The sequence below is a fragment of the Petromyzon marinus genome, chromosome 39, assembly GCF_048934315.1.
Source record: "Petromyzon marinus isolate PM22_M1 ecotype Great Lakes invasive population chromosome 39, UKy_Petmar_22M1.pri1.0, whole genome shotgun sequence".
Lineage (NCBI taxonomy): Eukaryota > Metazoa > Chordata > Hyperoartia > Petromyzontiformes > Petromyzontidae > Petromyzon > Petromyzon marinus.
The window spans coordinates 17,038,742-17,051,934 of NC_133705.1; the positions used below are offsets into that span (position 1 = coordinate 17,038,742).

Below are 13,193 nucleotides of genomic sequence, written 5' to 3' on the forward strand. Positions count from 1 at the left end.
CTGCTTTAGTCCTGGTGAAAAGCATAGCACCTTGGTTTTGGAGGTATTCAGGACTAGTTTAAGAGCAACTAGCTGATGTTGTAGTTTGTTGAAATCACCTGGAGCTTAGCAATATGTTTGCACAGTCACATAGTCACTTTAAGATGTTTTTCTTGTTCGTGTTTGTGTTTTATTTGTTTGTTGCGGTTGCACCCGATTCAAGAGCCGAATGGCTCACAGGGCTATACCAAAATAAACTGAACTGAATCACGTCATCCGGAGAGCGGCCAGCAGTAATCAGTATCGTGTGATCTGCAAAAAGATTTACCCTGGAATGATCCAGGTCAGTGCCCAAGTCATTGACATAAAGAGAGAACAAGAGGGGGCCGAGGATGGAACCCTGTGAAACCCCTTTTGTTATCTTAACACTGTTTGACCTCCAAACATCTGTGAATACAGTTTGGGTGCGAGAAAAGAGGTAATTTTATTTACCATTTTACTGCGTTTTTGGAAAAACCGAGGCAACTTAGTTTACTAAACAGGGTGTTGTGGTCTACTGTATCAAAAGCTTTGGACAGGTCAAGAAAAAGACAGGCACAGTACTGCTTATTATCAAGGCTACTGTAAATGTAATCCAGAGAGTCTAATGCAGCAGATGTAGTGCTGTATTTTTTTCGGAACCCAGGTTGTTTTAGATGTAGTAGATTGTTGGTGGACATGAAACTGCTAATTTGGTAGTTCAATAATTTTTCAAAAATTTTCGTCAACGGGGACAAAATTGAGATAGGTCGGTAGTTATTTGGGTCATCTTTAGGGCCCCCTTTGTGAAGTGGACGGACATAGGAATGTTTCCATTCTAGAGGAACTGATGCTTCTTTGATGGACAGGTTGAAAATATTGGCTATAGGTTTGTATATTAGGTGACCAACAGTTAGTAGAGTAAAGACGGGAAAACTATCTGCTCCGGTAGAGGAGGACCCTTTGAGGTAGGACAGTTGTTTCAGAACATTACTTTCGTGGATTGGCTGGAAACTAAATTCGTTTAATGTTTGGACAGGGGTGTAGGAATTTGCATGAGCAGGGGTGACTCCCAATACATTATCAAAAAGATTACCAGCTTCAGAAAAATGAATGGACTGGGGGGGGGAGACTAGGGGGCTGGGAGGGAAGTCGAGGGGGCTGGGAGGGTGGGAGCGGGATCGAGGGGGTGGGAGGGGAGTCGAGGGAGGTGGGAGGAGAGTCGAGGGGGGTGGTAGGGTGGGAGGGAAGTTGAGGGGGGTGGGAGGAGAGTCGAGGGGGGGGGTCGGGGGGGGTGGTAGGGGAGTCGAGGGGGGGTCGGGGGGGGGGGAGTCGAGGGGGGTGGCAGGGGAGTTGAGGGGGCGGGAGGGGAGTTGAGGGGGCGGGAGGGGGGTCGGGGGGGGGAGTCGAGGGGGGTGGGAGTCGTGGGGGGGGGGGGAGTCGTGGGGGGGGGGGGAGTCGTGGGGGGGTGGGAGGGGAGTGAGTCGTGGGGGGGTGGGAGTGGAGTGAGTCGTGGGGGGAGGGAGTGAGTCGTGGGGGGGTGGGAGGGGAGTGAGTGGAAGTGGAGTGAGTGGGAGGGAGTGAGTCGTGCCCTGGCGGAGTGAGGACAGAGACCCGAGTGAGTCTTGGTGCGCTTTCCATGTTGGATGATTGCGTGCGATTCGCGCGCGCCGTGGGTGTGTGGGCAGTGAGTGAGTGTGAGCTGTGTTGTTGTTGTTGTTTGCTGCTGCTGCTGCTGTTGGTGAGCGGACAAAAGTCGCTCCTCCTGCCACGTCCTCCGACCAGGAAGTGGAGGCCGCACGTGGAGACGGGGAGGCCCGCGCACTGCCCGCGCGTCCTCTGCGTGCTGTGTGCTGCGTGTACTGTTCGTGCAGTGTGTGCTGTGTCTGCTCGTGGTGTTTTCAGTGTACTGTGTGTGCGTGGTGTTTTCAGTGCACTGTGTGTGCGTGGTGTTTTCAGTGTACTGTGTGTGCGTGGTGTTTTCAGTGTACTGTGTGTGCGATGCGTGCACTTTGTACACTGCGTGTACTCTGCATCGAGCTTGGTATGTGTACAGTGCTGCGTGTGGAGTGTGTACAGTACCGTGTTTGCTGTCGTGTGTGATGTGCATGTATGTGATGTGTACTGTGGTGTGCTGTAGTGTATGTGTGTGATGTGTACTGTGGTGTGCTGTGGTGTATGTGTGTGATGTGTACTGTGGTGTATGTGTGTGATGTGTACTGTGATGTGCTGTAGTGTATGTGTGTGATGTGTACTGTGGTGTATGTGTGTGATGTGTACTGTGGTGTGTGATGTGTACTGTGGTGTGCTGTAGTGTATGTGTGTGATGTATACTGTGATGTGCTGTAGTGTATGTGTGATGTGTACTGTGGTGTGCTGTAGTGTATGTGTGTGATGTGTACTGTGGTGTATGTATGTGATGTGTACTGTGATGTGCTGTAGTGTATGTGTGTGATGTGTACTGTGGTGTGCTGTGGTGTATGTGTGTGATGTGTACTGTGATGTGCTGTGGTGTATGTGTGTGATGTGTACTGTGATGTGCTGTAGTGTATGTGTGTGATGTGTACTGTGGTGTATGTATGTGATGTGTACTGTGATGTGCTGTAGTGTATGTGTGTGATGTGTACTGTGGTGTGCTGTGGTGTATGTGATGTGTACTGTGATGTGCTATGGTGTATGTGTGATGTGTACTGTGGTGTATGTGTGTGATGTGTACTGTGATGTGCTGTGGTGTATGTGTGTGATATGTACTGTGGTGTATGTATGTGATGTGTACTGTGATGTGCTGTAGTGTGTGTGTGTGATGTGTACTGTGGTGTATGTGTGTGATGTGTACTGTGATGTGCTGTGGTGTGTGATGTGTACTGTGGTGTATGTATGTGATGTGTACTGTGATGTGCTGTAGTGTATGTGTGTGATGTGTACTGTGATGTGCTGTAGTGTATGTGTGTGATGTGTACTGTGGTGTGCTGTGGTGTATGTGTGATGTGTACTGTGATGTGCTGTGGTGTATGTGTGATGTGTACTGTGATGTGCTGTAGTGTATGTGTGTGATGTGTACTGTGGTGTATGTATGTGATGTGTACTGTGGTGTGATGTGGTGTATGTATGTGATGTGTACTGTGATGTGCTGTATTGTATGTGTGTGATGTGTACTGTGGTGTACTGTGATGTGCTGTAGTGTATGTGTGTGATGTGTACTGTGGTGTGCTGTGGAGTATGTGTGATGTGTACTGTGGTGTGCTGTGGTGTATGTGTGTGATGTGTACTGTGGTGTGCTGTGGTGTATGTGTGATGTGTACTGTGGTGTGCTGTGGTGTGTGTGTGTGATGTGTACTGTGGTGTATGTGTGTGATGTGTACTGTGATGTTCTGTAGTGTGTGTGTGTGATGTGTACTGTGGTGTATGTGTGTGATGTGTACTGTGATGTGCTGTGGTGTGTGATGTGTACTGTGGTGTATGTATGTGATGTGTACTGTGATGTGCTGTAGTGTATGTGTGTGATGTGTACTGTGATGTGCTGTAGTGTATGTGTGTGATGTGTACTGTGGTGTGCTGTGGTGTATGTGTGATGTGTACTGTGATGTGCTGTGGTGTATGTGTGTGATGTGTACTGTGATGTGCTGTAGTGTATGTGTGTGATGTGTACTGTGATGTGCTGTAGCGTATGTGTGTTATGTGTACTGTGGTGTGCTGTGGTGTATGTGTGTGATGTGTACAGTGGTGTGCTGTGGTGTATGTGTGTGATGTGTACTGTGATGTGCTGTAGTGTATGTGTGTGATGTGTACTGTGGTGTATGTATGTGATGTGTACTGTGGTGTGATGTGGTGTATGTATGTGATGTGTACTGTGATGTGCTGTATTGTATGTGTGTGATGTGTACTGTGGTGTACTGTGATGTGCTGTAGTGTATGTGTGTGATGTGTACTGTGGTGTGCTGTGGAGTATGTGTGATGTGTACTGTGGTGTGCTGTGGTGTATGTGTGTGATGTGTACTGTGGTGTGCTGTGGTGTATGTGTGATGTGTACTGTGGTGTGCTGTGGTGTATGTGTGTGATGTGTTTCCTTGCCTACGATGTGCTTGGCTATCAGACTATCAGCACTACTCTGTGCTACCAGCACTACTCTGTGCTGCCAGCACTACTCTGTGCTGAGTATACATGCACCGTGAGACCAGTCTCTCCTCATATCGATGATACTGGTTACACAGGACAGCCTCACTGAGTCTCAGGACTCATTTTCAAGAGGGTGCTGCTGCATTGGGATATTTTGCCAATTCCATAAATGAGTAATTGACGCGTAAGAAGTAAACGCCAATGATACCAGGGGTTTATTGAACAAAATAATATCCATACAGATAGATGCAGTAATCCATTGATTCACTGCCATATGCTGGACACCTTGCAGCCCCATTTGCCAACAGCTGGTTATCGCCAGGAGTAACGCTTCATGCCGCACACATATTCAGTAATCTCGGTTTACTGCCACCTCGCTGCCCAAACCTACAACACCTGGGACTGCCATTGAAGCACCACCCAGGCTTAGCCTTCAAAAGCTGACGCAGTCGAGTGCAGTCAGTGATTTGGTACATACGGGGAGGTGTAAAGCAAAGGCAATGGTGATGTGGTGGTGGTGCAGATGATAGAGATAGGTGCTGGTGACGGTGGTGACGGTGGTGCCAATGATGATGTTGGTGACGGTGCTAATGATGGTGGTGACGGTGGTGCCAATGATGATGGTGGTGACCGTGGTGCCAATGATGATGGTGGTGAAGGTGGTGCTAATGATGATGGTGACTGTGGTGCCAATACTGACGCTGGTGCTAATGATGGTGGCGTTGACGGCTGTGGGCCCCGTGTCCCCCCGTGTCCCCGCTGTGTTTCCAGGTCGCGACCCTGAGTGCCCAGCAGGAGTGGCACCATGGTTTCTCCGGGCACCATGGCCACCCTGCGCACCGTCCTGCTCGCGGTGGCGTCTGTCTGCACCATCCTCTCGTTCCTCTCCGGCTTGTACGGTCCGCGCACCGCACCAGTCAGCCGCGTTGGCTCGGAAATATGTCAAAAGTAATTTGTCCGAGGCAACTATAGCTATTGGGAATTTATCTTCTTAAATGTTGATTTTTTTTGCAGTGTTTTTGATTTCTCTTGTAATGCATTTCTTTTTGCGCCGATATATATTGGCTTTATTGTTGTACGTAATTGTGATCTATTTGCATTCGTGTATTTTTGGCAACCCAGCTCACTCTTACAAATGAGACTGATCCTGGTCTCTTGAGTTCTTACTTGGTTTAGTGAGCACACTCGAACTTGATACCAGGCTGGTGGAGTAGTGGAGGTGGTGAATGTGATCGATCTTTGTGAAAGTGGTGTTGATTGACGGTTGTGGCAGTGGTGGATATTGGTGGTGATGGTACATTCTGAAGTTAGTAATAATGTAGTAAATGGTGACAGCGGTGGTTATGGTGGCAATGGGGGTGATGGTGGTGTCGATGGAGAAGATGATGATCGTGGCGGTGGCGAGGAGTAGCGATGAAGGTGATGTATAATGTGATGGAGCTGATGTGAGTGGTTGCGAAGATGATAATGCAGTTAACACTCTTGATGGTGGTTGTGGTGTGAACGATAACGTTTTGTATCATGATAATGATAGTTGATAATGATGGTCAGGGGGTTGGATGTAAAACCTAATTATTCCTGCAGAGGCGTTACTAGCGAATGACATTGCTGTGACAGACCTTAAAATTCAGTCATCGTTTGATTTGATCCTGGAACACATGGCTGGGCGGAGGGCGGTGTCTGATCTTGTGCGCTGCTGCGCTGTCTTCCAGCTCGATCTGTCTAAAGATCAAGCAAAAGGGCAGCACCATTGGGCTCTCCATGTTCCCCTTCGTGTCTCTCTGCGTCAGGTGAGGATGCCTGGCGCGTTGTGCCACAGCGACATAAGTCCGGACCTTCGTGACCCGCTCCGCATTTCAATGGCTCCTGAGAAAGTGTGCCGGCTGGGTTCGTGGCTGTGGCTGAACGGACCTAGCGTGCCCCCGCAATGCCCGTGGCACTCTTAACGGGGCTGTATGTACGTATGTACATATGTATGTATGTTGAACTTTTTTCGCACCGTACGTAGCTAACCGTGCTAATCGGAGTGCGGGGCTGATGCGACTCAAGTGCTGCTGCACATGATGCTTTGCGCCCCGTTTGTAAGGAAGCCGCTCGCGAGAATAGCATCATTAGCCGTCAACGCACATGTCCACGCGTGGTTTGCCTGAAAAACAGGTATGTGTGCGCCAGGGGAAGCTCTGTTAAAGGTCATTGAGGTCGTCCCAATCAGGTTTGCGGCACCAAGGAGTGCGTTCAGCCTCGTTGTGTCTCGGGGGTGTAGGGGCGGCTGTATGGTGAGTAGACAGAGCTCGGACGTGCCCAATGGTGCAGCAAAGTTGGGTTAGAGGTCAGGAACGGATCGAGGGTGCCATGCGATGACACAGAGATGTCAACTAGAGCACGAGACGGATCTGTATTTGGGAAGGTAAATGTTACTCTCCTCGGTTGGATTGAACATTTTGTTTCACTGCTTACGTTACGCTTTAGCTGTTCGCGTGTTGCTCTCTACACAGTTTGGAGATGCATTTGTATTTCGACACTTCGCCAAACCCGCACTGACCAGCGTGGTGAAGTATGGTCAAATAACCTCCCCGAGACTCGCAGGAAGGCCTTCATACAGCAGCGGATCGACACAAGGGCTGTGCGCGAGGGGCTCCAGAGTGCTGAGACGAGTGCTCGGTTGCCTGACAGATGGAGCCTGTACCGCGGACGGCGAGCTGCCTCACTGTGATTGGCAGCTCTCTCTGTGTGTTTCTGTGTAAACACGGCCACTGTAAACATGCCACTGTGCTGGGCAAATAAGGAAGTGTTGCCAGTTTATTCCTGCAAAGTCGCACAATGTAAATATCCCTCCCCTTGGCATTTGTCAAACGCCACACTTAAATCGCTTATGGAAACCAGATTTGATGAATGGAAAAGATGTCTCTTTAAAGAATATGGTCTTCACTCCTGCACGTGTATGTCAGTGTGTATAGTGGTGAGTGGCAGTGTAGCAGTTAGCGCGCTACGCTATGAATCCTGCGACCCGAGTTCGATTCCCGCTCACGGCCAACACCAGTGACGATTATTTGAACCGGTAAACATCTCCACTTGGGAGACAAAGGGAGTCGGGCGTGGTGCTGGCCACCCACCCCCTCGTGTTCCGTTCCAGCCTTCATAGGTGCTCGCTAACAACACTTGATTCAAAAGTCTGTTAAGGCTATATGAGGGATTTTTGTTTTTGTATACGTGCATGCGTGTTAATACCCTTGGCTGAGTTGGTCTTGGGTGTGCGAGTGTGTTCTCTGTCTGGGCAGAAGTAGTGCAGTGATTAGCACACTCCACTATGACCCCAGTGACCTGAGTTCAATTCCTGCTCATGACCAAAAACAGTGCCGAATAGCTGCACTGATCCTGGCCCCTATCTAGGTCGACACAGCCATAAATAAATACCTGGTGCAGTGTCTAAACATCAGGACTGGGGAGCCAAAGGTGATAATTGGGATGACTTCATATGTGTTTGCGAACAGCACTTGCCCCAATACTCTGTGTAGGCCACACAGGAGATATTTGTCTTCGTGTGTTTTGGCTTCCTTGACTGCGTGTATGAATCAGGTTCATTATGCATGTGTTGCGTGTGTGAGCCAGGTTGATTATTTCGTTTAACATGTAGGCTTGACGCAACCAATATTTAGGAATAGGTTTTACCCTTATAACTGGCACAAAAATTTACACCTTTATTCAAGGCATCATGTTTGCAATATCCACAACACAAGCAGTCAAAATGCAAACAAAAAAGACAACTCTGATAATACGCAATGTCCTTGCATTTGATTGGGTTACACCCAAGACAGCTTTTCTTAGAGCCTAGTCTCCATTGGTGTTGGACCAGAAGACGCCAAAAGGCGTACAACTCAAAAACAGCACACTATCAGAGTATTGAGCGCTCGGGGTGAGCATTTCCATTATGAGACCTCCTTTGCCTATTCCTATATCTTGTTACTGGCAAAGGAGGTCTCATAATGTAAATGCTCACCCCGAGCCCTCAATACTCTGATAGTGTGCTGTTTTTGAGTTGTACGCCTTTTGGCGTCTTCTGGTCCAACACCAATGGAGACTCGGCTCTAAGAAAAGCCGTCTCGGGTGTGGACCAATCAAATTCAAGGACAGTGCATATTATTATCAGAGTTGTCTCTCTTTTTTTTTGCATTTTGACTGCTTGTGTTGTGGTTATTGCAAACATGATGCCTTGAATAAAGGAGCAACCAATATTCTTAATAGAGGTTGTTGGGTTAGATCGCGTAAATATAAATGTGTCGTTAAACAAGTTGACTATGCATGTTGAGTGTATGAGCCAGGTTGGCAGTGTGTGTGTGGGTGCTGATGTCTCGTGTGTGCGTGTGTGTGTGTGCAGCTGTGTTGTACGGAGCCGGCCTTCGTAGGTGCTCGCTAACAGCACTTGCCCCAACAGTCTGTTAAGGCTATATGGGGGATCTTTGTCTTTGTGTGCAGCTGCACCCTGTGGCTGCGGTACGGCCTGCTCCTGGGTGACCCCACCATCGTGTACGTGAATGCCGTGGGGGCGTCCATCGGGGTCCTCTTCTCCATCATCTTCTACGTGAACACGCCGCACAAGGTGCCTCTCCCTCGCGGGGATCCCCTCGCAAGCGCGAGCGCTAGCCCCCATCCGCAGCCGAGCTCACGGCTCCCAGAGACTCCGTGTACGACGATGAATCTCTGCGCCTGCCGTCCACCCGCATAAAACGCACGCCCAGAGGAATCTGTCTGCACTCGGGGAAGCGGTCTCTGGCGAATGCGCATGCATAATGTACGTTGATTACCATAGAAATAACCCAACTGGCAATGGATACTCATTGCGATTTATATAAATTCATGAATTCCCCCCCACCCCCCCACGGGCTCACAAGTGATGCCATCACATCTACCCTTTTTATTTAAGGAACGAAACAGGAGGATTTTTCCACAAATCTGGCTGTCGCCTGATGGAGCTAGTTGTAATGACTGATGAAACGTCGTACTCAGATTGTAAATATGGCTTTGCTAACACACCGGTGTGCTGTGCTAGTAACGAATTGGCATTTTCTGTTTATGTGACAAACCTTACTTATTGCCTGTCGGGTGGTTTAAATATTTACATGATGTAACCCAAAAAAAAACCTGTTTTATGATCTCTGGTTTGTGACTGCAGTATACGCACACCTGCATGCACTTTGATAGATACGAAATTCAATCTTGGAACTGCAGCCACACCTGTCAGTGTAATTGTATCGCAGGATCGTGAGAGGTGGTGATAGCTCGGGAAGGCTTTCAGAAGTTGATCATCGCCGATGATGATTTTGAACCTTCATCGATGAAGAAAGCGGTGACGACGTGGAGTGCCGTGTGTCCGCAGCGGAGTCTGTACCGCACCATGGTGGGGCCCGCGCTGCTGCTTTACTCGGTGCTGCTCTACGTCAAGTACCTGGCGGAGGACGAGGACGCTGCACGGCCTCACCTGGGCATGGTGTGCACGCTGTGGACCGTCGTCAACTACGGCTCCCCGCTTGCAACACTCGTACGCCAGCACAGTGCCAACACGCTGAGCATGAGCACTGCACACACGCACCATGGTTGCCACGCACAGCACACGCACCGCGCAAGTCCCCCTGTAACCTCCAAACCCCATGCGCGGTGTGCACACACATCGAGTGCAGCATGCCCGTACACTACAACTACGGGTTTTCATTGCTATACGGGCATTCGGTTTGTGCTATTCCTAAGTTACTTCTACCTAATATTTGCTGTATGTGCTTTGATTTCACTTATATGGGGCTATGTGGTCGGACGTCGAGTGCTGTTTGTGTATTGTATGCGCTACTCGGCAGGTAGCTGTCTTCTGCGGTGCAGTGTAGGGCCCGAGTTAAAAGGCTTCACGTTTCATGACTGCCTTCCCTCCCCCACACACCCCTTGAGAAATATCTAGATCTCCTTATGGACGTGCCCGTCACGTGTAAGTTTTCTGTAAGTACGAGATGCGCGTTTGAAGCCTCTTGCTGCCGTTGCAGGCTGAGGTCGTGCGCTCGCGGAGCACCGAGTCGTTGGCCTTCCCGCTGTGCGCCGCCAACCTCGTGGTGGGCACCGAATGGTTCATCTACGGCCTCATGCTGCAAGACACGTTCATACAGGTGAGTGTAGCCCGGGTATCACGAGGTAAACAACATCGCCGGCGCCGCTCACAGCGCCAAGCGCAGGGCATGGGGCACGACGCATTGACCGCGTGGGTTTCCATCGGCGTCGACCACGTGGTCGGTCCACGCTGACCCCGTAACCTCTGGCCCTGTTGCCTTGTGTTGCTGCTGCCCTCCCTCCACCGCGCTGTCCTCCAGGTGCCCAACCTCTTGGGAGCCCTTCTGGGGCTGGGCCAGCTCTCCCTCTTCCTCGTCTACCCCAGCTCCTCCAAGGCGCCACTCAGCTCCACCAAGGTGCCACCTGGGGCCTACGTGTGACTAGGGCAAGGGAGGCGGTGGAGGTGGTGGTGCAGCGCCTGGCTCCACGGCCCTCCAGGGACCGCGGGACTCAATACCGACCACGTGGCGTCTGCCACAGGGAACTGGGGACTTGGACCTCTTGTATGGGTGGTGATGGTTATTTTCATACTTTCGTTTTTTAATTTAAATATAAAATGGTGTGGTGCTTTGGAGAGAAATACAGGGCAAATCTAATGGGGGTGTTACAAATATTCCCTGGACATTTCAATACTTTATTTACCAATCCCTCAACCTCCACGCAGTGTGGATGTCATGGCAGGTTGCGACCGATCGATCTCACCATGAGAGCGAGAGGCGCGAGGCGGAGAGGCGTCGACATTTCGGCAGCTTCCTTAGAGCGGCGGGGCCTCTGCGCTTCCCCCTCTGCACCCGCCGTGCTGTGGATCACCACGCACATGCCTCCCGCAGGCCCTCATTGGCCTCTGAGCCGGTCGTGGCAATGTTGCAACAAAAATCTAAAACTTACCGCAGTGAGGTTTTTGTGCAGTATTTGGTGATGGCGCGAAGACTGTAAACTTTTTATATTTGACAATCTTGTGTAATGAAGAATAAGTCGGGGAAAGTGCCTGTATGTGGGGAACTGCTTGTGTTGCTGTTATAAAGTATATTTATAAAAGTGGCGGATAGTATTGAATGTATCCCGATATTCAGTTATTAATTTCACGGCCCTTTAACCAGGTAACAGCTCATTGAGGTCCGTTATTTGTTACAGCTCTGTATTGTTCATTTGCAAGGGGAATGTGGGTGTAGTTATTATGGGAGCTCTTTGTTCATCTTTGGAAAAATATTGGGATTTCGGCTCAGACGCTCACACGTGTGATCACCAACTCCTGCCAATAATCTCACAGGACCTTTCACGTGCATCCAGCAGATGGCACGCATTGTTTGGTTTCACCGGTGTAAATTATTTGTGAACCTTGGAATTGGATCGTGGGTCCCGTGTGCAGCGACGCGCGAGTGAGCACCCTGACCCAGCCGTCCACGGCGATGGCTCGCGATTCCCAGGCCTCTCAGCCTGCATTACAAGGGATGCATTTCACAGCCAGGGATGCATTTTACAGCCACGGAAGCCGGCCGGCTTTGGGAAGCTGGATGGCAGTCGCGTTTCGCGTGACTGCAGTCGCATCCAATGGGCTGCCTCTGTTGTCACAGCACGTGACTCGTCTATATCGTAAGTTAGAGTACTGCTCGCCAATTGTTAACTCAGCCCGCCGCCCATCCCGGCTCGATGCAATGATTGACCACTGTGTGGGTGGGAAGTCAAAAGAGTGGCCGCAGACTGGATATACTCGTGTCCGTCATGGGAATGTAGAATTTACACCACTTGTTTATCGTGTGCTGACACTTTGTTGGTGACTTCTGTGTCGCCACCTCGCAGTGAGTCACTTGGTAACTTGGTGAGTGTACAGGCAGGTCGTGGTTGGTGTTGTCCACGGTTCCCAGACCAGTATATGGTGAATTGATTCTGATGGCTGACAAGGCGTGGGGAGGCCATTGTCCAACAGTGGTTTTATAAAGGGCAGGAAATAATTGTTAATTCACCGCGTGCCTTGGTTTCACGTTTGCATTGTTGTCGGCGTGAAAGACGTGAGCCTGACTTTGTGTAGTAATAGCCATGACCTTGAAGGATATCGTCACCACTTGCTGCCCCCCCCCCGCCAGATAGGAGGATTTACCTCTGGGTCGTGTTATGTGAATTTATAATTCCGTGAGGAGTGGTTTTTGTTTCAGGGTGTGCCGTCCATGTGGAAGTGAACGGTGCAGCGGTGGCTGGGTGTACTCGCGAGTGTTTTTGTTGCTCGGGTGATTTGCTGTTTATTTGTTGAAAGGAAGCTTTAGAGGATCTAAGGTACAGATGCAATTTTTATCGATTAATAAAAATTACTTAAAACCAATCAATAAATGTGTATTTGTTACACAAAAAATCCCGTGTATCCAGTTACCCAGCTGGTTTGCAGTGGCAGAGCACCAAAAGCCACCCGCTGCAGACAGCAAAAGCCTGTACCACCACCTGGCGTCCCCAGACGGGCTCCCATCCAGCAGGCTCGATCCTGCTGAGCTGCCGAGATCGGGCGCGTTCAGGCTGATGCGGCCGTAGGCAATTAAGCGACTGTGAATCGCCTCATTTATCGGTGAACGAGCTGTGAATATTCTCTGTCAGAGACGCCCCAGCGGTGACACAGCCAGTCAGCCACCTTGTCACCGCACACTGCGGAGCCTCAGTCTCTCCATGCCGCCAGTACTTTCTTTCAGAGCCGAATAAAAACACCTCTGTCGTCTATCGGCTTCGTGGAAAAACGGTGCCAATGTCCCATCAACGCACCCGTTGCTCCCCGCAGTCGGCAGAAGCCTGCGTGACGTCACGCGCAGTCACGGGTTGCATGATGTCACGCGCGAGCACGGGTTGCATGACGTCGCGCGCAGTCATGGGTTGCATGACGTCGCGCGCAGACATTTTTATTTTTTTTCAGTTTATTTTGGTAAAGCCCTGAGCCATTAGGCTCTTGAATCGGGTGCAACCACAACAAACAAATAAACAAAAACACGAACAAGAAAAACATCTTAAAGTGA

At 50.1% G+C, this 13,193-nt stretch overlaps 1 protein-coding gene across 3 annotated transcripts; it reads left to right on the forward strand.

Annotated features, from left to right (window-relative positions):
* Positions 1-1,536: 1,536 nt before the first annotated feature.
* On the forward strand, positions 1,537-12,517 carry LOC116950426 (sugar transporter SWEET1-like). Of its 3 annotated transcripts, none has more exons than XM_032968149.2 (7): positions 1,537-1,615; positions 4,885-5,007; positions 5,826-5,903; positions 8,587-8,710; positions 9,488-9,649; positions 10,140-10,259; positions 10,461-12,517. In XM_032968149.2, the coding sequence occupies exons 2-7, from the start codon at positions 4,919-4,921 to the stop codon at positions 10,578-10,580; spliced, it is 693 nt and encodes a 230-aa protein (XP_032824040.1). In that variant the 5' UTR covers positions 1,537-1,615; positions 4,885-4,918; the 3' UTR covers positions 10,581-12,517. The 3 variants fall into 3 exon arrangements, with proteins under 3 accessions (XP_032824040.1, XP_032824041.1, XP_032824039.1); XM_032968150.2 differs by having other exon boundaries at positions 1,557-1,625; XM_032968148.2 differs by lacking the exon at positions 1,537-1,615 and adding an exon at positions 1,632-2,041 and having other exon boundaries at positions 4,885-5,012.
* Positions 12,518-13,193: the final 676 nt, after the last annotated feature.